This window comes from Gopherus flavomarginatus, chromosome 14, assembly GCF_025201925.1.
Source record: "Gopherus flavomarginatus isolate rGopFla2 chromosome 14, rGopFla2.mat.asm, whole genome shotgun sequence".
NCBI lineage: Eukaryota > Metazoa > Chordata > Testudines > Testudinidae > Gopherus > Gopherus flavomarginatus.
The window spans coordinates 41,210,824-41,235,889 of NC_066630.1; the positions used below are offsets into that span (position 1 = coordinate 41,210,824).

At 49.8% G+C, this 25,066-nt stretch overlaps 1 protein-coding gene across 4 annotated transcripts in view; it reads right to left on the minus strand.

Moving 5' to 3' along the window:
• HYDIN (HYDIN axonemal central pair apparatus protein) overlaps positions 1 to 25,066 on the minus strand; it is a 382,125-nt gene that overhangs the window by 15,793 nt on the left and 341,266 nt on the right. For 3 of the 4 annotated variants that reach the window (XM_050922315.1, XM_050922318.1, XM_050922317.1), the window contains exons 70-81: positions 20,982 to 21,194; positions 20,217 to 20,355; positions 16,625 to 16,790; positions 14,855 to 15,002; positions 10,377 to 10,584; positions 8,224 to 8,445; positions 7,438 to 7,607; positions 6,303 to 6,501; positions 5,976 to 6,134; positions 2,305 to 2,621; positions 1,614 to 1,833; positions 703 to 915 (exon numbers count right to left, since the gene is read on the minus strand). In XM_050922315.1, coding sequence (XP_050778272.1) covers positions 703 to 915; positions 1,614 to 1,833; positions 2,305 to 2,621; positions 5,976 to 6,134; positions 6,303 to 6,501; positions 7,438 to 7,607; positions 8,224 to 8,445; positions 10,377 to 10,584; positions 14,855 to 15,002; positions 16,625 to 16,790; positions 20,217 to 20,355; positions 20,982 to 21,194 — 2,374 coding nt within the window. The remainder of the gene's footprint in view (positions 1 to 702; positions 916 to 1,613; positions 1,834 to 2,304; positions 2,622 to 5,975; positions 6,135 to 6,302; positions 6,502 to 7,437; positions 7,608 to 8,223; positions 8,446 to 10,376; positions 10,585 to 14,854; positions 15,003 to 16,624; positions 16,791 to 20,216; positions 20,356 to 20,981; positions 21,195 to 25,066) is intronic. The other variant, XM_050922316.1, reaches the window with a different exon arrangement.

Here is a 25,066-nt window from a genome sequence, read left to right on the forward strand (position 1 = left end):
CACTGAATCCGCCCCAGCACTGCATATAAGTGTATCTAGATGTATTGAGAGGTCTGCAATCTTTGCGCCTGGCAGGCAATTCAGCATGCAGTTCTCCTAGTCATCACAAACCCAGCTATCAATATTTATAATAATTGATTTCTTCATTACTATTGCTTATCTCTCCCTAATAACTAGTGTCCCTTCTCCCAGAGGGGTCTCCTCAGTGCAAGGGATACCATGACATGATGTGAAGGCCAAGACTATAACAGGGTTCAGAAAAGAACTAGATAAGTTCATGCAGGATGGGTCCATCAACGGCTATTAGCCAGGATGGGCAGGGACACAAAACCATGCTCTGAAGGGTCCCTAGCCTCTGTTTGCCAGAAGCTGGGAATGGGTGAGGGGGATGGATCACTCCATGACTGCCTAGTCTGTTCATTCCCTCTGAAGCATCTGGCATTGGCCACTGTCAGATATGACTACTGCGGTAGAGGGACCATTGGTCTGACCCAGTATGGCCATACTTATGACATCACCCGGAAGGATGGGGCTCATTTCAACACTCAAATCCTCTGAAAATCTTTGTTTGAAAGCTTGATACACCGGTTACTCTCTCAGAATTAGTACTCTGTGTTATCAGGTCTCTAGCAGTGGTTACAAAGGTCTGGTGCAATAAAAGAAATGGCAGCCAGTGCTCTTACACCTTCACAGCTCACATACCTGATGCTTCTTGTTCTCCATGTTCATGGTGAGGGGTCTGTAAGTGATCTCGTAGGGTTTGTTTTGCTGATGGGCCTCTACCCTGATGAATTCAGGACCTTTCCATTGTTCCCCCTCAATGATGGGCTGCAGGTTCCATGACTGGTTGCTCCGGTTGGACAGCATGATAGTCTGGGTGTGTTTTCCACGCACCTGACATGTGAAATTCATCACCTGCAACAGAGGAACACAGAGAGACCTCATCTCCCGTAGGGAATCCATTCCATTCACCTATGGCGTAGTGGTGTGTGGGGGTGCAGGTACTCCTCACCCATATGCAGAGACACGAAAGGGAGAGGTGTGGAGGACAGACAGGGAGGCAGGCATGTATAAACACAGAAACGGAGCTCTCCCTTATAAGAGCATTTTGCAGATTTTCATGGAGGGCCCAATTCTGCAGTTCTTATTAACACAAGCAGGTCTGCTGAAGGCAGTGGGGCTACTCACTGCAAGTGCTGCAGAACGGGCAGGGATCAATTACAGTCTCCTTCGTGAACTGGCTACTTGGTTTGGTTTGAGTTCTGCTTTTGGAATTCAGGAGGCCTGGGGGATCCAGCACTCAGTAAATGTCCGTCAGTGCCAGAGCTCCCATTCATGGCCTCTCCCTTCACAGGGTGCTGTCAGGCCCACACTGGAGCTACAAAGCTGGGCATGAAGTCCATGTCATTACGGAAGTTGAAGATCCTCATTTGGACCTAGTCCTAGAATTAAAGCTCTGTCCTGCAGCAGTTTCCACCTGTGCTCTTGCTGTTCCTATTTGGACACTGGGGGAATATGCTGTGCGTCCACAGGTACACTGCTGGGTTGGGAACCAAGCCAGCTTCTAGGTTGGTCTGGGGAATGGCACAGCGAGTCCCTCTCTGCTAAGTTACCTCTTTTGTCATAGGCACCACCACGCAGCATCCAGTCAGAGTGAGCCTGAGCGCTTCACTGCCCTGGATGCAGCACTGCAGGTTGTCATAGTGGATATCCGGGTTCAGCTCACAGGGATGAAAGGTCACTTCGAAGGGGACTTCCATGCCTGGGGAGAGGTAACCCTCCACCGGGCTGATGGAGAAATCTGGCTCAAAACTCTTGATGTCCCATTTAAATCTTTCCAAGAAAAGCAAAAAGAAGAAAAGGAGAGATTTAAAGCTGGGCTCACTGTGCATCCCAGGCCATGCTGGGAAAGATGGGAGCACGGTTCTCTAAGCATCTCTATGACTTTCTGTGCTGTCAGTCAGCTATAGATACAGCCCTTGGGCACAGCTGCAATAGCATGAAAGGGGCTATGGGCCTTCACAGACACGTTGGTCCACGTCTGCAGCCCTTAGACACGTGGCAGCGTGCACTGGGCACTGAGTTAAATGGGATGATTTGGCTGGCGTGTGTATCTCAACAACACTGGGGGCTACAGAACTGGGCCTGTAGGGAGGCCATGTTCCACCACCCTGAAGGCAGGCGACACACTGTTCTGCTATCTCTGGGTTCTGGGGACAGCACGACTCAAGTAAAGAGCTCCTGGGGATCAGGCTCACCACAAACCCTCAGTGAAATAGGCCTTGTACAAGGATGCTACATCACCTGACTCCTACGTCTCCCGTGTTCTGCATGAGGATGCGCCGGGAAGCCTGGCTCCGCTGCACCACTGCCCCAAAGGGGATATGATCCTGGTCCAAGCTCACTTCAATGCCCTGGCAGCAGCCCCGCACCACAAAGAAGGAACGCAGCAGCCCCATGCACTCGAGCATCACCTCCTCCATGAACTGCGGGATGCGGCACTTTGGGGAGAAAGTCACCTCTACGCTGCAGGTGCCCCCTTTGGGCTTCAGAGTTATGTCGCTGGATGGAGACAAGCTGAGAACCTGCCCAGACAGATGGCCAAAGGTGATGTTTGACAGCTGGGAACACAGAGCCCTCAAGAGCTATTGAGAGTAACAGGAGAGCTTTCCCAGAGCTACTTATGTCATTCCTGTGCTGCTCCCATCATCATTAGCCCAGTCCCAATCGCTCCCTGGAATAGTATGTCCCTACAGTGCCTCTCCTCAGCTGCCGTTACATCTATGCCAAGAATGGACCTGTTTGGTGGATGGGTGGGAAGGAGGGAAAATACTTGCTCTTCCATAGCATCTTCCATCCAAGGATCTCGAAATGCTTCACAGACCCCTGGGAGGTGAGTTAGCTTTAGTTTACAGAAGGAGATACTGAGTCACAAAGAGACTTTAAGTGACTTGCCCAAAGTCACCCAAGATTCAGCAATGAGTCAATGGCAGAACTGGACCATTGGAGGAAACTTCCTCTTCTATTTGTCAGTGTTGCATTGTTCATGTCCCATGTTGTTGTTACCTAACTTCATAAACAAATCTAACCCACAGATGGGACTGAAACTCAAAATTCAAATCCAGATCTGCATCTCCTCCAGGTTCAGTGGTGGGAGTTTGTATATGGAGCCTTTGCCCAAGCCCATCTCTACTCTAAGCAGAACCACTCTAACCCTTAATGCTTTAGAGAAGCTGTTATCAGTCCTCTGCAATATGTTTTGGTCCATTCTTTTTGTATATTCAACTCCCACTGCTCTCCCCATCCTGGAGTTCAGGTCACAGCTTTCAGGAGGGCCTGGTGTGGCGACTGTATCATATTGAATAGTCATTTCTTTATTGATCCTTAAAATGCTGTGTCTTTTCCAGGAGAATCACACCTGGAACGGGGGTGCTCAGGGGCTGGCAGCAATTCTAGTGGGGAGATGTGCCTGGAGTTTTCAGGACGGATTCTGACAGCTGGGAAATGGTTTGGAGCTCTAGTCTGGAAAAGGGGAGGAAGGAGGTAAATCTGCAAGTTGGAGATGGTTAGTGGCTGGGGAGGGAATTAGTACCAGGAGGCAGATTATGAGGTATTTGTCCAGATTGGGATTGGTAGCTGGGATGTTTTAATGTGCCTCATTCTTGACCTGGAGAAATCAACTTTAGGGGTAACAGGGTAGTTCAGTCTCCAGGGCCAATTCATACCTTAGCTGATTTGCTAAGATTGGCAATAAAGGCAACAATTTGAGCCAATTGCAGGAGTGTTTTCTTATGCTATTAACACTTGTTCATGGGAAACTGGACTGAGTCATTTCACACGTCACAAAATAGCCTCCGCTCAGCAGAGATTTCTGGTCAGTTCTAGCCGGAGCTGGATTTGAACATGCACTGTAGAGGTGCAAGGCGCCAGACCCTATTAATCCCCAGGGCCTTCCATCCCTTTCCTGCTGGCAAATGTCACTGAAACATGTAATTCAGAACAGGGAAGTGGAAACCCTGAAGAAGCTAAGGCTGGGTCACACTCTTCATGGACTGTTCGAACATATTCCGCTTTAACCCGTTAGCATCTGTGATTCATCGCTCTCAGAGTGATGGAAAATCCAAAGTCCTTAGGTCAAAGGCTTTGAGTTCATTACTGTATGAATTTATACGCTAAGCTAGCACAGAGGGAACTCTCAGGATGGGAGCCTCATTACCCTCACAGCAGATGGACTAGTTACTACTGTAGATCTCAAACTCATTGTCTTGCATGTCCAGGAAGCCTGTAACCGAACCTTGGAGTCTATATGTTCAATTAACCAGCACAAAGGAATCCAAGTTCTTGTGGGCAGGGACCAGCCTTTTAGTGTTTGTACATGTAGCCAGCTATGCTGCTATAGCTATATGGGTACATGAGAAATAAGATCTAGGTATGGCTCAAAGCAGTCATGCAAAAGCCTACAGGCCGCAAGCCCGTAATATAATAGCTTAGGCAAAGTAATCAAGGCCTAAAGACTCAACATAAGCAACCAGAGGTGATGCATGGGTGGAGGGTGCAGAGCAATGTGCCCCCCAGACTGGTCTGTTGGGTGCGGGGAGGGAGAGGGGCGCTGTCCTTCTCACGCTGCACCTGCCTCCGGCACATTTGGCTCCTGTTCCTGCAGGCCCGGACATTTCTCATGCCAGCTGCTGGGTCCCTGCTCTGTGCAGTGCAGCAGCTGCCTGAGAGAGCCTGGCTGGAGAGGTGGCAATGGGGGGCTGCCCCCCACCCAGGCCAAGCTGCTGGGGACGGGCTGAGCAAGCCAGAGCCCCCTTCCCTGGCATGCTTGGTCCATCACTGGCAGCTGAGCCCAGGAAGGGAGCAGGCTGCCGTCGCCTCCTCAGCCTTCCCAGCCAGGCACTTTCAGGCAGCTGCTGCGCTGCACAGAGCAGGGATCGAGAGTGGCCAGCTTCAGCTGTGTGAGAAGCGGCTCCCTCCTGCTCCCTGCCCGGCCCAGCTGTCTGGGAGAGCAGCCGAACATGCTGGGGGCAAGTGCAGAAGAAGGACAGAGCCCCCCACCCCAGGCAGGTAATGTGGGGTGAGGAGAGCACAGTGGCCCTGTGCTAGGCCTGGGGGAGGTCTCTGGGCAGAAGAGACATGTGGGGCAGTCACGTGCCCTCCCCTTTAGATTGTCCCCCTCTGGTATGGGGAGACATGAATCGTCTATGTAAGCAACTAACCAGTAAGTGACCCTATATCACAGGTTGTCACAAGACAGAGTGCTGTTATAAGCAAGTGTTGCTGAACTGCTGACAGGTAATGACAAGGTGCGTTTATACCAGCTTTAGATATTTTAAGTTAGGAATATCCAGCAGATGTCCAGTCATGAGAATGCCATGGTAACTGAGAGATGTTTTTGCTAATAAGCTTGAAGTAAAAGACCTAGTAATCTATGGGAGAAGGGTACCCAAACATCAGGAGGGTGAGGAAATGGATAAGGAAAAGGGGCTGAGAACCCTACTGAATACGAGTTAGGCATTAGTATCATCTGTGATTCAAGGTGGCACTCTGTCCAGGCACTTCTGCACCCTGCCAGGGCAAGGACCTCTCGTGGGTCATCTTACCTACTCAAGGGCTGTGAGCAAAGACTGGTGTGAGAATGCAAGTTCTAGGGGTTATATTCTCTCTGTCTCTCTTGCTACATTGTAGTGTTTGTGATATTGCAATAAAACAATTGCGAGTTCTGCAGGTCTTCCTAAGCGGAGCGTCTCTGCCGCATACAGCAGGAGACTCACTCCTGTACTGTACAGTACCTGTACTGCTGTGGCCTGTCTCTCAGGAGCTGAGCTCTGCCAGACCATATCATCTTGCCTGTAAACTCTAATAACAGCTACCCACTAGGTCAGACAACCTACAGCGCCTAGCCATGACTGGGCTCCTCACTACGCTGGCAGTACAAATAACAAATAATTGACAAGATAAAGAGCACTCCTTACCTTAGATTCCAGCAGCTCTGGAACAGTGAACATGAAAGTTAGGTTAAAAGTGAGAAGGGCAACGCTATTGTTCACTATTGTGACAGTCTTCTTCATAGTTTGTCCAACAGACAGCACGCCCAATCTCACCACTTTGCTGGGCGGTTCCAAGATGTCAATCTGTGGGCAGGAGAACAACAACAGGATGGGGAAGACGCGAGCATCGGTAACAGGGGTATGGGGGAAAGCGGAAGGAGAATGGCAAAGGGTGGATGACTGAGGAAAGGAGAAAGAGATTCACTCTGACTGTGTGACATATGGAGCTAGAGAACAATGGTCTGATCTCACCTTCATCTCCGTGCCCTTCCCCAGGACCTCAATAGTCTGTTGGGAGAGCCCATTGATTTCAAAGGGGATGATATCGTGGTAGGAAACAGCCTCTCGGGGATAGAAAGTGATTGGCACCTCCATCTTCCCTCCAGGACTCAGCACTTCAGCCTGGAAGCTCACCTCAAGGTGGGCCGTGTTGGTGTACAAGCAGTCTAAGCTGTGGAAGGCCAGAAAAAAACCCTTTCTGAATGTTTGCCTGGTGACCATTCGGTACCTGAGAGCTGTCCCCCCTCCCGCTTTGACCGTATCCATTCATTTTTATCCAGAGGAGTTGCTAGTGGTCCACCCAGCTCTGCTAGCTATGCAAACTGAGACAAATCCAGCCTGATGGCAATGGAAGCTGGGTTTGCTTAATGCCAGCAGGGTTGAAGTGGGTCTGTTCTGATGAACATAACCCCAAAGGGAAGTAAATATGGGCATCTTCAGGTCGTCCTGGGGGAAAACGCCTGGCAGGACTCCCCCGGCTGAATGCACTTATTTATACAGGTCAGTGATTGAAGGCACCCTCTTATCTCGCATGAAAACAGAAAAGAGGGTCTCTCACCTAGGAAAATGTGTCCTTTTCTGTGTGATTTATGTGCCTATTAGGCAATTTGGAAGCTGACTACAGAAGTACCTGTCCTCTCACCCTAGGAAAATGGCCCAGTGGCGAGGGTGCTAGATAGGGACTGGGGAGACATGGGTTTGCTTCCCTCCTCTGGCATAGACTTCCTGTGTGACCAGGTCACTGAGCTGCTGTGTGCCACAGTTCCCCCATCTGTACAATGGGAATAACAGCACTGCCCTGGTTCATGGGGCATATACGTAAGAATGGTCAGGATTTCTTTGATAAAATGGTTTTCTGTGGGAAAATTCTGATCTGTGATGGGAAAGAGTTGGTTTCCATGAAACTTCCATTGGGAAGGTTTATCAAGGCCAGGATGGAATTTCTGGCCAAATCCAGAGATAGAGACTCTCACCCCAGAATAGCCAATTGCCCGGTGATTAGGGCGCTCCTCTGGGATGTGGGAGATCCATGCTCGAACTCTGCACTCTCTGACTTGGGCCAGGGAAGGTACTAACATGGGTAGCTAGTGTCCCACTGCTGCCCTACCTAATATCCTTGGCCTCCTTGTTTGTGATGGTAAGGATGTGTCTGGCAGGGGGCATCCCGGCATAGTAGATGAAGCAGGTTCCGAAGTCAAGCTTGGTAAAGGAGAAGTGGATCGTGGGCATCACCACAGAAGCCAGGAGGATGCAGCTAAACGTGGGCCCGTTGCTGATCTGGGGAGAGAAGAGGCCACAAGGTGCCTTGCTGAAGAATCTGCCAGGAAGAGTGACCCAGTGATACAGGGGGTGCACTCACACAGATGCTGCTGCCCTGCGGTGGGAGACCAGCACCCATGGGAACCTGCAGCGGTGACAGCCCAGAAAAGCTTCTGCAGTGGGAACTGAACATGGAGTGTGAAAAGAGAGATCCCTTGGCTTAATGAGTTAACATTTAAGGGGACTTTCATCACTGTCTTTATACAGATTTTGGTAGCTGTCAGTTTGCAGCACAACAAGCCATGGCCACGCTGCTCAGTCTCAGAGCAGAGTCTTTCTCCCCAGCAGGTGTCTAACAGGAAGGTCCCAGTAGACACCGTGTCAGTGCCCCTAGGACTATGGTGGAATCAGAAACTCTGCTTTTGGTGGGTGCCATCCGCTACCTTGGACAGTCCCAGGCCTGCAGCTTGTCGTGGCATTCAGCTCCGATGCCCAGTGTGGATCCAGGTGGGGCACCCCATTTTTCAATGTCAGATCTAATTCAGGCTTTGCTCTAGCAAGCTCTCCCCTGCCAAAAGGGTTGGCTTGGCTTTTGTGCCCTGCAGGGAGGAGAGCGTAACACCCCTGCCCTGACCTTTAGCTTAAGCTCCATGTCCTTTAAGATGCATGTCTTCAGTGGGTGGAAGGTCAGCTGGGCCTGTACTCGCTCTCCTGCCTCCACAGTGCCGGTCTCGGGGGTGATGGAGAGGTAGTGCTGCAGTGCTCTGGGTCCGGAAAACTCCCATGAGAAGCGGAAATTGAACTTGCCAGTGTTCAGGACACAGAAGTTGCGGTGAGCAGATTCGTTTATTTCCACCTGTATGCAGGAGAAGAGCACACACGGGGTTAATACCTGAAGGGCTGGCAAACATAACATGAATGGACAGAAAACCAAGACACCTCCTGCCATAGGCAGCCCTGAGCCAGAGAGAGGGCTTGGGCTCTTAGTGCCTATGCAATGCACCACCACATAGCACACACATCAGCAGGGATTGGATCTAGGCATGCAGGGCCAGGATGCTTGGACGTATCTGTGAATACAGTTCTCTACAGAGCGACAGCTTGGATGGACCACAGCTGCTCAGGACAAGCTTGTCCAGGGAGCTCCGCAGCTGTGCAGTGCATGGGGCCTGGTAATGTACTGGCCTACTATGCCGAAGATCCATCGGGCAGCTAGTCCCAGAGTACGTCTACACTACAGGATAAATTCGAATTAGCTTAAACCGATTTTATAAAACAGATATTATAAAGTCGATTGTGCGCGTCCACACTAGGCACATTAATTCGGTAGTGTGCGTCCATGGTCCAAGGCTAGCGTCGATTTCTGGAGCGGTGTACTGTGGGTAGCTACTGTAAAAGAATGAGGCCAATAATGTTGATTTGCCTCCACACTAACCCTAAATCGATATAGTAATATCGATTTTAGCGTTACTCGTTTCGTTTTGTAGGAGTACGGAAATCGATTTAAAGAGCCCTTTAAATCGATATAAAGGGCAGTGTAGTGTGGACGGATGCAGCGTTAAATCGATTTAACGCTGTTAAAATAGGTTTAACAGCGTAGTGTGAACCAGGCCCCAGAGTCTCTAACAACTTGTTGCTGTCTTATAGCACACGTACTTGGTTTAAAGTGAAATCTGATCCTTACAAAATCATTGTACCGACAGCACCAATGAAAACATATGCAGGGCATGTCTCACGCACACAACTCTGTGCACCTCCATCATGACCTGCAATATTCCTCTATCTTCATCACTTCTCTTTCTGGGAAGACACCTTCTTGCCCTGTTGGTAGCATGGGATCCAGCAAGGATCTAGCATCATTTGCATTATCCTGGGCTCTTCTGCAACTGTGCTGGGTCACGTACAGCTGAGGTGCTAGGCACAGAAGGGCTTGTGAAATGCCTTGCTTAGGGCCTGATCTGAAAGGATTCCTTGGGGCAACAGCTACTCATGAGAGAAAGGGTTGCCAGGATCAGGCCCTGAGTTTGTTGCTATTTCACTGAAGACTGTGGAAGATTTTCAGAAGTGCCCAATACACTGGGACATGTGCTCCTAAATCCCTTAGACACTTCTGAAGCATCCCCCTTGGACCCGAATGCAGCAGTAGTCACCACAGTGGCCCTAACCTTCCCTCCCCCCCCCAACACTGCAGATCGGTCCATCCCTTTTATTGACTCCTTTCTCACTGCAGCAGGATCACTTTTCATGCAAGGATGCTTGGTAGGGAGCACTGGAGTTGTCAGTTTCACAGCAAAGCAGGGGCCATGCAGTATTTCACAAGCGTGGGAGCAAGATATAGTGCCACAAAGCGTGCAGAGAACACATGGACAGTGGGTCTTTGCCTCTAGGAGCTTACAGTCAAAATGGTAGATTGAGGTCTGACTAGATGACACTAATGGTCCCATCTGGCTTTAAATCGATGAGTCTAAGGCAAGACAAAGCAAGTTGGCTGGAAGTGACCATTGGGTGTGGGGTTAGCTGGGAAGGTCTGCACACCAAGAGCAAACTCACTGACAGCTGTCTCATCAAGGCATGGCAAGGACACTTCCACCACCCCCAGCTGCATGTGGCTACATCTGCTCTGTGACGAGAGGGGTGGGTGCTCTGCCTGGCGGGCCTGTTTCTACTGCCCCACAGCTGCATTCTCCTGAGACGATCTCACAAAGCACCATAGCCTGATGAGGGCTGCAGCTGTCTGGGCGCTTTTCACCTTCTCCTGCCCCCACCCCCCCGTCTTCAGCCTCTTACCTCCTCAAAACTGATGATGCTGCTCTCCTGCAGGCTCAGCTCAGTGAACAAGCCGTCGTTTTCTTCGCACCTGACGCACACATTCATGCTGTGGCCAATGGCTTTGACGTTTAAGGAGAGCGGCTGGATCTTTCTCTTGACATCACAGATGAGGTTAAAGTTCACCTCCCCCTCCAACGTTGGGGTGAAGAGGATGGTAACAGGAAGCCTGGGGAGATGAACACTCTGGCTTTATTTGCTAGCTCTTGGAACTCTATGGCACTAGAGGTTGTGAGCAAGCGAGGAAGGAAGGCCCCGAGGTTGGGCACTAGCGTTAGACTCAGGAAAACTGAGTTTAATTCCATGCTCTGTCCCAGAGGTGACCTGGGGCAAGTCATTTAGTCTCTCTCTGCTTCAGCTCCCCATCTGTAAAACAGAGATAAGAGCCCTGCCTTGCCGCACTAGGGTATGTGAAGGATAAACACGTGAAGGGTTTTGAGGTGCTCATGTATGACGGTAATGGGGCCAGAGAGATACCTAAGACAGACATGGGAGAATATTCCCCTATATTCACAGCCTCTACACTATTGTAGTAATCTTTGTACAAGGTATGCCTTGTGAGCTATCACTGGCAAACTCATAATCTGCTGGTCAGGATTGTCCTGGTAAATAATGTGCAGAAACATTGTATGTGACATTATAAGATTCACCTGTGCATGGTTATTAACACACCTTCCAAACCCCACAGCCCTGCCCACGCAGATGTTGGCAAACAGGTCGATCCTAAACAGGAATGTGGGCTTGTCTGAATTTGCACTTGAGCAGTAAACAGAGTCATCAAGCAGGAAGGGACAACAAAGGAAGTTCAAACAGGTGAAAAAAGCAGCAGGGAACAGACTCTCTGGCTCCTGGTCTCAACTGGAAATGTTTTCAAAAGAGGGACTGACACTATAAACAGGAGACAAACACCGCAAGGCACCGTCGCTCTCTCCCTTTCTATTGCATTCACGGCATCCAAAGAGACAAAGGAAGCATGTGTTGGATTCTGGGGGAGGAGTCTTGGCTGAGAGTTTGGTCACTCATGCGCTGGAGCATGTAGTGAGGGACTCTGCTCGAATGCAATATAGGTGGTTAGGTTAGGCATTAACAAGTGTTTTAGCTTTATTTTTTGTAACCATTTCTGACTTTTATGCCTCATTGCTTGGACTCACTTAGAATCTCTTGCTTTCTAATTAATAAACTTGATTTATTATTTTATCTAATCCAGTGTGTTAAATTGAAGTGCCTGGGAAACTCCATTAGGGGTAACAAGTTGTGTGGATATTATTCCCTTAAGGGAATAACAGACTCAGTATAATTGCACTGTCTAGGGGGGAGTAGGGTGCTGAGAGTACAGGACAAACATTTCTGGAGAAAATCTAGGACTGGGAGTGTGCTGGGGTCACCCTGTGGTAATTTGTAAGGCTGGTAAGGGCCAAGGCGGGGCTGGCTGGCTGCAGCACAGACCCAGACACAGCTGGGAGTGACTGGCCTGCTGGGGGCAAACCGCAGCAAGGCATCGTAAAGGGCACCCCAGGTTAGAGGGCAGGGGTGACACAGCTATTCATTGGTCTGGATTGTACCCTGCTATGTCACAATAGATAGCTCCTGGGGATTGATGAGGACTCAACTCCCATTGACTTTGATGGGAGTTCAGACTCTCCCAGGAGGCAGTCAATGTCTAAGGGCCAGGATCAAATGAGATCAAAGGTCAGGACACCCACATGCCTTCCTTACAGGTCAGCAGAAGGCTCTGAGGAAAGTGCAGTTCAACAAACTGTTCTTAAAAATAAGAGCAACTTTATTTAAACCAATGTGAGTTCACAGGTAGAATATTTCCCCATGGTACTGCCGTGGCAGTGGAGAGCCAGGGAAGTGATGGAAACAAAGGGGAGCACTGAGACTGAGCATTCTTTCCTTTTTCAATGTGTCACAAGCTCACAAAGTGAGAAGACAACACATCTAAAAGGGAGATTAAAAATCAGGCAGCTGATTGAGTGAGCGCCCTGCAGTGACTTCAGAGAAACATGCAACTCTTGAAGCGTGGGGCTGCTCTGGAAAGTGACTCGGCAGAAATGGCACCAGGATCAGTGGCTCCATTTTGTTCATCCCTCAGTAATTTCCAGATCAAATGCTTGGTTTACAAGCCAGAAGATGTGTTTTCTGACGGCAAAGTGGCAAACTCAGCCTTGCCTCAAGCTGGGATCGGTCCTTCTCATGCATCATCACCGGAAATAAAGCTTTTGCAGGCCAAATTATGGCCTTGGTAACACCTGTACAGTCCCACTGAATTCAAATGATGTCCTCAGTGCTACCTGGGCAGCCCTGCTGCTTTCAATGGGCATGCACAGGTGTAAATGACTGAATGGCCTTGTAGCGGGAAGGGAGACAAGGAAGAGAATCCAGCTTGCTCTTTCATAGGGTATGTCTATACTTGTGACCCTAGGCACCCCTGTGTTCATACCCCACACACTACTGCAATGATATTTGTACAAAGTACGCCTGGTGGTCAGTAATACCATTGTAAAATGCATGTGACAATGCAGTGTGTGAAATTGTGACTACTCCCTGAAATTAAGCTTTCAAGTCTGTAACTAAACGGTGTCTTAAGCAGGCACATCAGGGAGATTTGCCAAACAGGTTTTCTCAAGGCAAAGGAAAGAGGCCAACATCTCAAAGCAGGTGTGGCCACATTCAATGGACTATTCATTTACATCGGAGGTTACAGTGCAGGAAGAGAACATTACGGTCACGTCTACACTGTACTAATACAGCTGTGCCGCTGTAAGATTGCCCATGTAACTGCATTATGCCAACGAGAGAGAGCTCTCCTGTCGACATAATAAAAGCAGCGTAATGAGCAGTGGTAGAGCATCTCCTGCTGACAGCGCTGTACACACGAGCACTTATACCAGCAAAACTTAGGGGTGTGTTTCTTCACACTCCTGGGCAATAAAAGTTTTGCTGACATAAATGCTCGTGTAGACGTGGCCTTACGCTGTAAAACTGCAGCAGGAAGTGTCACTGTGGAACACACCAGGGGACACATTAATCAAGATGGAGTCAACCCCCCAGAGTAGATGGGAGACTGAACCTCAGGGGCTAAGTTTGATCCTTGCAATAAAGGCAGATTGGGACATAAGAACACACAGAAAGACTCTGGATCATCCTTCACCTGAGGAGACAAGGAGAACCAGCACCTTGGACTCTGCAGGGAACATAGCTGAAAGCAAGTCAGCCATTGCTGGATGAGGAAAGTACCTTGTAGAAAGGCTGTAGCTTGTTCAGTTAGGAGTTAGCCATTAGAAAGGGCATTTGTACTTCTGGCTGTCTGTAACTCTTTCTACCTTTATTCCTTCTACTTGGTATCACTTCACCTATAGCCTTTGGTTAATATACTTGTTTTATTTTTCATATAAATCAACTCTGTGCTGGGTTTGAAGGGAAAGGTGCATTTACCCCTATAAATAAGCTGTAATGTGATGACTCTTTAATAGAGCCGCAAACTTAGTAGCTTCTGTGCATGTACAGTGGTAGGGGCTGTGCATCGCAGAGAACCATCTCTGATGGGCTCAAGGGCTGGTGTTCACTGACTGTTACCTGCTGGGCGAGGTCTGGTCCGGTCTGGCTGCATCTGAAGAAGTGGGGTTTTTACCCACGAAAGCTCATGCCCAAATAAATCTGTTAGTCTTTAAGGTGCCACCGGGCTCCTCATTCTTTTTGTGGATACAGACTAACGTGACTACCCCTCTGATACCTGTCTGGGCTTGGAGGGCCTTGAGGAGTTTGCTGGTGATGGGCACAGGCTGGTGTGGCAGGGAGCTGACAGTCTGCTCTCCAGCAAAGCTCATTCTTGCAGAGGCAGAGGGGTAACAGTGGCTCACAGCTCTGGGTATCCCCAGCTGCATGTTGCAGCCCTGGAACTGGAGATGTAACTTCCGGCTTGAGTAGACATACCTGTGCTAGCCCTGACTGAGCTAGCCTGCTACAAGTAGCAGTGTCTCCGCCGAGTGGGCAGCATGACGGGCTAGTTGCCACATACGTACGTAGGCTTTCAGGGACTTGGATGGCTGTCCCATCCAGCCACCCAGGCAAGACAGCTACACTGCTACTTTTAATGTGATAGCTTGATCAGAGCTAGGTGGGTACGTCTAATGGAGCTGGAATTACACCTCTAGCTCCAGTGAGGATCCCCTAGGGCTGTGCTGGCTTTAGGGCTAACAGGAGTGAAAAGCAGCAGCAGTCTCTAAAGGCAGCAGATCTGACCCTGAATGCAAACGGGGAGCCTGACAGTGTAAGAAGACGAACCAGTGTGTCCCACCAAGAGCTGCCTGCTGGCTGGCTAAGAGCTGATGCCTGAGGTGAAACCACTGTACAACGTGGAAGGAATCTAACACAGCACTGTGCTTGGGAGCCACAATCTAGCCCTGCGAGCCCTAGACATCTCTGTCCCCCTTTACCTGGAAAGAGGTGGAATGCAGCCCTCCATGGGCTGCACTGTTAGGTAGTTAACGTGTCCCTCTGAATAGCGCGAGCGGTCTCTGAAAGCAAAGCTGAAGGCCTCATTCTCATTGTTAATCATGTGAACCGTCTTGTGGGCCTCATGTCCTTTGGGAGAAACACAGGAAGGAGACAGCAAACCTTTAGTTCTCCTGGCAGGTTGGCATAGAATCAGCCACCACTCGTCTATCTCACAGCAAAGTGCATGGCTTGTCCAAGTCTTTTCTACTAGGCCAGGTGTGCTGCAGGTGGAAAGAACAAGGCCAAAAAGCTCCCCCTACCGGAGCATAGTTAATACAGAATGTAAAATAAATTAAACTTCTGTACAGGCAGAGGGAATCACTAGGGATGCTAGTGAACAATATGGCTGTCTATCATTGAGCTGCACACGAGAAATACAGCATCTGAGCTAACCCAGAATTCGGTACCCTCATCAGTATTATTATTGGTATTTTGTATTGTGGTAGCACCTAGGAGCCCCAGTCATGAACCAGACCCCATTGTGCATAGCCAAGGACTAAGGGTATGCCTATGCTGGACCTGGGAGAGCACAAGCTAGCATGCTAAAGATAGCACTGTGGATGTTGCTGCTTGGGAAGCAGCTCAGGCCCTCCAGCTCGCTCACCCCCTGGTCTGAGCGTGGGTGGCCAGTCCCAATCTCCATCAGAGCCGCAGCGTCCACACTGCTATTTTTAGCACTCTAGCTCAAGTGGAGCTCACACGTATCTGTCTCCCTGGACTGTGAGGCTCCCTACAGCTGCAGGGTAGACATACCATCACAGTTTGACAGCAGAGCTTGGTTACATTGAATGAGCAAGGAGATGGGATGGGTAAAATAGCCTGACGAAAATTTCCAAAACTCTAAACCTTTTGCAAAAGCAGCTTTTCTCTAAAATGCACTAATGCCAGATAGTGCATGTGGCATGACATGAGTTACCAACGAAAATCGCTCACGAATGTCCCCCCACCAGGCATGGACCAATGAAACCTTTACATGGGACTGACCCCTTGACACACACTCACATACTGTACTGGTGAATGAATGGATGGACTGGGATTCAGCTGACAACAGAAACTCTATGGAACAAACTGGAAATCTTTTCAGTGGGTGACCCTGGGTGCTTGTGTTCTGTGAAGGGGTGAATAACATTCCCTTCTTCACTTTCTCCACACCAGTCATGATTTTATAGACCTCTATCAGACCCCTCCCTCTTAGTCGTCTATTTTCTGAGCTGAACAGTCCCAGTCTTTTAAATTTCTCCTCATATGGAAGCTGTTCCCTATCCCTAATCATTTTATTGCCTTTTTCTGGACCTTTTCCAGTTCTAATATAGCTTTTTTGAAATCGGGCAACCAGCACTGCACGCAGAATTCAAGTTGTGGGAGTATCATGGATTTATATAGTGGCATTAAGACATTTTCTGTCATAATTTCCCGTTTCTAAGGGTTCCTGACATTAGCTTCTTTGACTGCTGCTGAACATTGCTATTGTTTTACATGGAAGGTGCTCAGATACTAAGGTGTTGGGCAGCAATATAAATCCATAGAGAGATGGACAGAAATTGTCTTTCTCCTTTGAAGTGCTCTTTTCAGCCTCTCTTTTTTAATGCTAAATAAGAGAATTAGGATCAACAGTAACTATAGAACATTACATTTCTGAATGGAGAGAAAAGTGGAAGGTAGCAGCAATCACAGGCTCCCATTGTGCGGGACACAGTGTCTGTCCTTACCGACTAACAGAGAGAAATAGTTCAGGTGCGATCTGTCCAGCGATACTGAGGGGTCGGTGGTGTTGCCCACCAACAGGAATGGGACTGAGATTTTCTGTTCAGGGATTGTAAAGGTCCAAAACGATTCTGTGGTACCCAGGTGCTGTGGGATGAATTCAAATGTGACCTGAGGAAGAAGAGGCAAATTAAATCAGGTGCCTAGCCACAGAGTGGTGGTGAAATGGGTGATACACCAGAGTTGGATCAGGAAAGGGACAGGTGTAATACCAGATGTGGCTCTCTGTCTCCACCTAGTAGCTAGATCACAGAGAATAACTGAGTTGAAGAGCCTCTGCAGCCTATGCTGAAGAACCCGGCTTCCACAGCTCAAAGGCTGTAGCAGACTAATACACATGGACTAGCCCCCAGAGGAATACACAGTCAGACTGCGCAGGCCGGGTTACACATACATTGGGGTTGATCAGAAAGGCCATCTTCTTATGGTGTGACAGCCCCATTTTCTTGCTCTACAGGTACACTACAAAGGGTTTCTCATTCCTCTGGGCTCTTGTGCAAACCATTGCCTCAGTGAGGAATGAATGCCTGCTAGCTTTCCTGTGAACTGCAAGCCGCTTGTGAGCTCAACCAGTTGCACAAAATAGCCAGCAGCATACCTGACCAAGGCAGACATCTCTAACAAGTAAACGGAGCTGCAGGATTAGGTCATATTGATTATGCTTTGACTTTCTCAGATGCTCAGCTTAGGTGTGCCAAAAAAAAAAAAAAAAAGGCAGAGTACCATAACTCCCAGGTCAAGAGAACAGAACACCTGCTCTGGAGTGAAGGAGCAGGTGGCCAGCCAGTCCCCACACTGAGTGAGACAGACTTAGGGCTTCTCTACATAGGCGCACTCAGGAAACTTAATCCAAATAATTTTTTTACGTGGATTAGTTAAACTGCATTAAACCTGTGTGGACATTCTTATTCAGAATTAAAGTGGACTTAATTCAATTTACCTTAATTCACTAAAGTGATATAATAGTAATCCAATTAAGGTCACTAATTCTGAATAGGAGTGTCCACACAGGAGTTTAATGTAATTTAATTAATCCACTTTAAATTCATATCTTTAGTTAATGCAGATTAACTTTCTTGAGTGTCCTTATGTAGACAAAACTCTTCCCTTCCATTCAAGAATTTCCTGGTGCAGGATTTTTCCACGTGCAAAAGGAGATGCCCAAAGATGGTTTTAGCAGAGAACACTAAGACAATGGGCCAGATTCTGTGCTGACTTCCAGCCTGTGCAGGTTGACCCAATGAAAGATGTGGAGCAGTGTAGTGGGGCGCTTGCCCCACTCCTGCAGAACAGGGGTTGAAAGCAATGAGACCAGCTGAGGGAGTGGCTCACCACAGGAGTGGAGGAGTCTCGCTCTTGCTCTGGAGAGGGGAGGACCTGGCTGCCTGGGAGCTTAGGGTACTGGGAGTAGAGCAGGGCTGGGTAAAGGCCAGAGGAGCTGGGGAGTTCCAGCCTGGTAAACCCCCTGGCTGAAGGCCTTGCTAAAGGCCAAAGCAGGTACTGGGATTGGACAGTTGCAGCCCAGAGATAGGCAGAGTCCAACCTCCTTGCTGATGATGAGTGGCCTTTATGGACTGCAGTTTGCCCCAGTGAGCAGGGGCTAGATGACGACTGGCAGTAGCCCCTGAGGCAAGGTGGGTGAGAGGGTTGGGAGTTCCCCTGGGAGGGGAGACCCAAAGCGGGTGTACTGCAGGGGCAGAACCCTGAGGTAAAGGGCACTGGGCTTCGGGCAGGACATGGGGCCTGAGGCAAGTGAGCCACTGGCCAGTAGAGGGCACTCCAGGCTGAACTTGAGCTAATTCCCAGGATAACCAGCAGGAGGCGCTGTGCCAGTGAGTCCCGCACCGCTACAAGCAGGAAGTCTTCATTTCTAGAACAGAAAGTTCTTTAGGGACTCCCTGTATTTTACCCAGGCACTTCTCTGTCCTCCCACCACTATGGTTCTCTTCCCTCACCCTCGGATATGGCTATTGCTCATGAGGAGAGATACCCACACTCCCGACTGTAGTTACAGCATCCTGTCTCCAATAGTCGGCTGTCATACAGACTGGAGCCCTCCAGTTAGCCACAAAATAGGTGAGAGCAAACTTCCCCTCCAAAACGTTCTCACTTCTGACCATGGCAGCTACCCGAACAGGTCAGAGGGCAGCTTCCATGCCTGCTTAACACACAACCTCCTGGGCAGGACTGGGATGGCACTGTGCTAGTTTGTTATAGCAGACACGTGATTTGGCTAATCACAAGGATCTGAAGTGAGACAATATGTTGGCCACTAGGGCTTGCTGTCACACAGACAACAGGCAGCCCCTAACGGCTTTTGAGAGATTCAAACCAGGGGGCAATAGCGGAAATACTCTGTATCTCAACACTGCTCAGCTGGGTCATCCAATCCCTGGGCTCCACGCGTTGTCTCTGGTCCCTATTCATTTCTGTTCTTGGAGAAACCTCCTTCCTTACCCTCACCCACCTGGCCATTTCATTTCTTACTCACCTACGTCAGAGGCAGCTTGTGAGAGGCCCCCCGCCTGCCCACGTAGCCTGGGGTGAGTTCAAAAGGCTGCCTGCACTGAGGTGTTGCAGGGGAACAAGCTGCCTGTAGTCCCTGCTTAGCCAAGGCTGCTAGAGCAGGCTGGCACCGCCTACGAAGTGGGCAAGGCTGGCCAGTGAGTGGGCAGGACCATGGCAACCAGGAGATGTGCTGATTCCATTAATCTCTGGGGCAGTTTCCATCCGTGATGCACCAGTGGCCACCCAGATCGCATTTACACCTGCCCTTCCTCTGCCAGTCCGTCCCCATGCCCTCTCCTCAGGTGGTGGCAGAGCCGGTGCAAGGATGTTTTGCGCCCTAGGCAAAATTTCCACCTTGCACCCTCTCCGAGCCCCCGCCCTGAGGTGCCCCCCCCCACGGCAGCTCCCTCTCTGCCCTGAGGTGCCCCCCCTGCGGCAGCTCCTCACCCCCACCCTCTGCCCTGAGGTACCCCCAGTCGCAGCTCACCCCTGCTCTGCCTCCTCCCCGAGCACGCCGTCGCTGCTTCACTTCTCCCGCCTCCCAGGCTTGCGGCGCCTAAGCTGATTGGTGCCACAAGCCTGGGAGGCGGGAGAAATGAAGCAGCGACGGCGTGCTCGGGGAGGAGGTGGGGCAGGGGTGAGCTGGGGCGGGGAGTTTCCCTCCATGCCTCCTCCCCCCTTACTTGCTGCAGGCGGCCCTCCCCGCGCTCCCCTGCCCCAGCTCCCTCCGCCTAAATGCCGGCGGCGACTGGGGCGGCCGAAGATCCGGCCGCCACTGTCACTGTGGAAGAAAATGCCGCCCCCCAAATCCTAGTGCCCTAGGCAACCGCCTAGGTCACCTAAATGGTTGCACCGGCCCTAGGTGGTGGGGATGCAAGTTGGCACCACCTGCGCCTGCAGGATTGAAATAAGCTCAGCTCTTTCAAGTGCTTGAAAACAAAGTGCTGCGTCAGAGCTACGTGTTACAGTTCGAGCAGTACTGTACACGGTGAGACCTGCACACCACCAGATGAGACACCTCCCTCCTACCTCGGCCTTCTTCTCAGGCCGCAGCTGGCCCATTTCTGTCAGACAACTGAAGACTGACTGTTCTCGCGAGTCTTCTGGCTGTTCACAAGCCCACTGGAAGGAGTAGGTGGAATTGGTGGGGTTCACAAGCATGAAGGTCCTGGCCACAACAAACAGAAATTGCCATTAGAAAGGGAACAGTGAACAGCTCTAGGAGCTAGTGGCTTCACTGGTCTGCAGACACCAGGCACTGCCAGCTCCTCCGAGGGAGGATTCCTTGGCACACTCCATCTACCTCCACTGCTATGGACATGACAGCTCCATCCCACTACCGGTTCTGGAGTCCCCACAGCCCTCTGGGCTGGCTGGTTACCTTTATCATCTGTAAACAGATACTAAGATCAGCCCGATGTAAACCCTAGCACCAGAGTGGTGAGGATAAAATCCAACACAACAAGGCTCTTTACTAAGTGGCGTGCTCTAGAGGGGTTATTTCCTGTGCTGACTCAATCAACTATTCAAAGAGTCAAAAGAGGCCAAACCCATGGAGAGAAAGGAGAGTTACACTGGACGACACCTATGGGCTGGGGACCAGCTCTGTTTGTCGCAGGACCGGATGGTGGAAGCAAAGGCTAGTCTATGTTGCCCCAAGTGATCTACTGGGAGCCGGACCACAGGAACTGTGCAGCTATTCCATAAGAAGTTTAGAAGACTGAGATGACTGGTCTCCGGCTGAGTTGTTGTGACTAGCCAGTAGTCAGCAAGTCAAGCCTTCTCCATGCCCACCTGCTGTTCCGAGTGTGCACTCCGACGGATGCAAACTCAATCACCCTGGTGTTGGGATCCAGCGCAGTCCCCCCGGGCCCTCGCAGCTCTGGGTTGCGCCTGTTTGCGGTGAGGTAGTCAGAGTCCTCCAGCTCGAAATGGCAGTATGGCAGGAGGCTTCTCCCCTTCACAGCCACTAAGGGGCATTGGTGATTGGGCTTCAGGTTGGGGATACTGAGAAGAAATGGACCAGTCAGTGTTATGAAAGGCAGCGGGGCAGCTTTATGGCTTTGCTGTACACAGCTTTCATGTCCTCTCTCTCAGTAGGTGTACCGAGCAGTGAATCAAAGGGAAGCTCACTCTGTGGTGATGAGGCAGCAAAGGAGACACATGTATAGTAACTCCTCAGTGGGAGAAAAGTGGCACCTTTACTGATAAGCACACTGGAGGGCGTGCTGGTGACTCAATACGGCTAAGCCCTCACTAAGTTTCCATACTCATCCAAAAGCCGGTACTAGTGATTGAACCTCTTGGGGCTTAGATGATTTCTCATACCCAAGGTAAATTTGTATTAGTCATTAGGACTCCACCAGAATGGTACAAGCCAGGCAAAGGGGCTGCGGGAGGACTGTGAATTACTTACCCTCCATCTCTGAAAGGTGGAATCCTACTTTTACCCAACCCTCATTTTTAACATTTTTTTTAAAATGAGTTTTCTCAGGTTCCCAGGAAGAAGGATTGCTAGGGAGAGATGGAATCCACCTAACGAAGAGAGGGAAGAGCATCTTTGCAGGCAGGCTGGCTAACCTAGTGAGGAGGGCTTTAAACTAGGTTTGCCGGAGGATGGAGACCTAAGCCCAGAAGTAAGTGGGGGAGTGGGATACTGGGAGGAAACACAAGGAGGAGGATGCAACAGGGGAGGCCTCCTAATTCATACTGAGAAAGTAGGGCAATCGGCTAGTTATCTTTGGTCCTGCTTTGAGCACGGGGTGGGACTAGATGACCTCTTGAGGTCCCTTCCAACCCTAATATTCTATGATTCTATTCTATGATCTTAGGTGCATGTACCCAAATGCAAGAAGCTGAGAAACAAGCAGTGAGAACTGGAAGTCCTGGCACAGTCATGGAACCATGATGTGATTGGAATAACAGACTTGGTGGGGTAACTCACATGACTGGAGCACTGTCAGGATGGGTATAAACTGTTCAGGAAGGACAGGTTGGGGAGAAAAGGTGGAGGAGTTGCACTGTATGTAAAGGGGCAATATGATTGCTCAGAGATCCAGTATGAAACTGGAGAAAAGCCTGTTGACAGTCTCTGGGTTAAGTTTAGAGGCGAGAGCAACAAGGGTGATGTCATGGTGAGCGTCTGCTATAGACCACCAGACCAGGAGGATGAGGTAGACGAGGCTTTCTTCGGACAACTAACAGAAGTTTCCAGATCACAGGCCCTGATATCTGCTGGGAGAGTAATATAGGAATGAACAGACAATCCAGGAAGTTTTTGGAGAGTATTGGGGACAACTTCCTGGTGAAAGTGCTCGAGGAATCAACTAGGGGCAGGACCGGCGCTAGAGTTTTTCGCGCCCTAGGCACACGGCCATTTCGCCGCCCCACGCGCCGCTGCCGCGGCTCCGGTGGAGCTGCCGCAGCCATTTCTGCGGAAGGTCCGTTGGTCCGCGGCTCCAGTGGAGGTGCCGCAGCCGTGCCTGCAGGAGGTCCACCGGAGCCGCGCAGGACCAGCAGACCATCCGCAGGCATGCCTGCGGCAGCTCCACCGGAGCCATGGACCAAAGGACCCTCCGCAGACACGACTGCGGCAGCTCCACCGGAGCTGCCTGCTGTCCCTCCACCCCCCGGCAAAATGCTGCCCCCCGAAAATCCTGGCGCCCTAGGCTATTGCCTAGTTCGCCTCAATGGAAGCGCCAGCCCTGACTAGGGGGCGTCCTCCTCTTGACCAGCTGCTCACAAACAGGGAAGAACTGGTAGGGGAAGTAGAATTGGGTGGCAACCTGGGCAGTAGTGAGCATGAGATGTTTGAGTTCAGGATCCTGACACAAGGAAGAAAGGAGAACAGCAGAATATGGACCCCGGACTTCAGAAAAGCAGACCTTGACTCCCTCAGGGCACTGACGGGCAGGATCCCCTGGGAGGCTAATATGAGGGGGAAAGGAGTCCAGGAGAGCTGGCTGTATTTTAAAGAAGCCTTATTGAGGGCGCAGGAACGATGTGCAGAAAGAATAGCAAATATGGCAGGTGACCAGCTGGGCTTAACAGAGAAGTCTTCAGTGAACTTAATCACAAAAAGGAAGCTTACAAGAAGTGGAAACTTGGACAGATGACTAGGGAGGAGTATAAAAATATTGCTCAAGCATGCAGGGTGTAACCATGAAGGCCAAAGCACAATTGGAGTTGCAGGTAGCAAGGGATGTGAAGGGTAACAAGAAGGGTTTGTACAGGTATGTTAGCAACAAGAAGATGATCAGGGAAAGTGTGGGACTCTTACTGAATGGGGGAGGCAACCTAGTGACCGATGATGTGGAAAAAGCTGAAGTACTCAATGCTTTTTTTGCCTCGGTCTTCACAGACAAGGTCAGCATGCAGACTGCTGCACTGGGCAGCACAGTATAGGGAGGAGGTGAGCAGCCCTCAGTGGCAAAAGAACAGGTTGAGGACTATTTAGAAAAGCTGGACATACACAAGTCCATGGGGCCACATGCGCTGCATCCGAGGGTGCTGAGGGAGCTGGCGGATGTGATTGCAGAGCCATTGGCCATTATCTTTGAAAACTCATGGTGACTGAGAGAGGCCCCGGACAACTGGAAAAAGGCAAATATAGTGCCCATCTTTTAAAAAAAAGGGAAGAAGGAGAATCTGGGGAACTACAGACCAGTCAGCCTCACCTCAGTCCCTGGAAAAAATCACTGAGCAGGTCCTCAAGGAATCCATTTGAAGCACTTGGAGGAGAGGAAGGTGATCAGGAACAGTCAGCATGGATTCACCAAGGGCAAGTCATAAGAACATAAGAATGGGCATAATGGATCAGACCAAAGGTCCTCCAGCCCAGTATCCTGTCTGCCAACAGTGGTCAATGCCAGGCCCCCCAGAAGGAGTGAACCTAACAGATAATGATCAAATGATCTTTCTCCTGTCATCCATCTCCTCCCTCTGGCAAACAGAAGCTAGGGACACCATTCCTTACCCATCCTGGCTAACAGCCATTAATGGACTTAACCTCCATGAATTTTTCTAGTTCTCTTTTAAACCCTGTTATAGTCCTAGCCTTCACAACCTCCTCAGGCAAGGGGTTCTACAGGCTGACTGTGTGCTGTGTGAAGAAGAACTTTCTTCTATTTGTTTTAAACCTGCTGCCCATTAATTTCATTAGGTGGCCTCTAGTTCTTATATTATGGGAATAAGTAAATAACTTTTCCTTATTCACTTTCTCCACATCACATATGATTTTATATACCTCTATGATATCCCCCCTTAGTCTCCTCTTTTCCAAGCTGAAAAGTCCTAGCCTCTTAAATCTCTCCTCATATGGGACCCGTTCCAAACCCTTAATCATTTTAGTTGCCCTTCTCTGAATCTTTTCTAGTGCCAGTATATCTTTCTTGAGATGAGGAGACCACATCTGTATACGGTATTCGAGATGTGGGCGTACCATGGATTTATATCAGGGCAATAAGATATTCTCTGTCTTATTCTCTATCCCCTTTTTAATGATTCTTAACATCCTGTTTGCTTTTTTGACTGCCGCTGCACACTGCGTGGATGTCTTCAGAGAACTATCCACAGTGAGATCTCTTTCCTGATTAGTTGTAGCTAAATTAGCCCCCATCATATTGTATGTAGAGTTGGGTTATTTTTTCCCATTTCATTTATTCACATTAAATTTCATTTGCCATTTTGTTGCCCAATCACTTAGTTTTGTGAGATCTTTTTGAAGTTCTTCACAGTCTGCTTTGGTCTTAACTATCTTGAGCAGTTTAGTATCATCTGCAAACTTTGCTACCTCACAGTTTACCCCATTCTCCAGATCATTTATGAATAAGTTGAATAGGATTGGTCCTAGGACTGACCCTTGGGGAACACCACTAGTT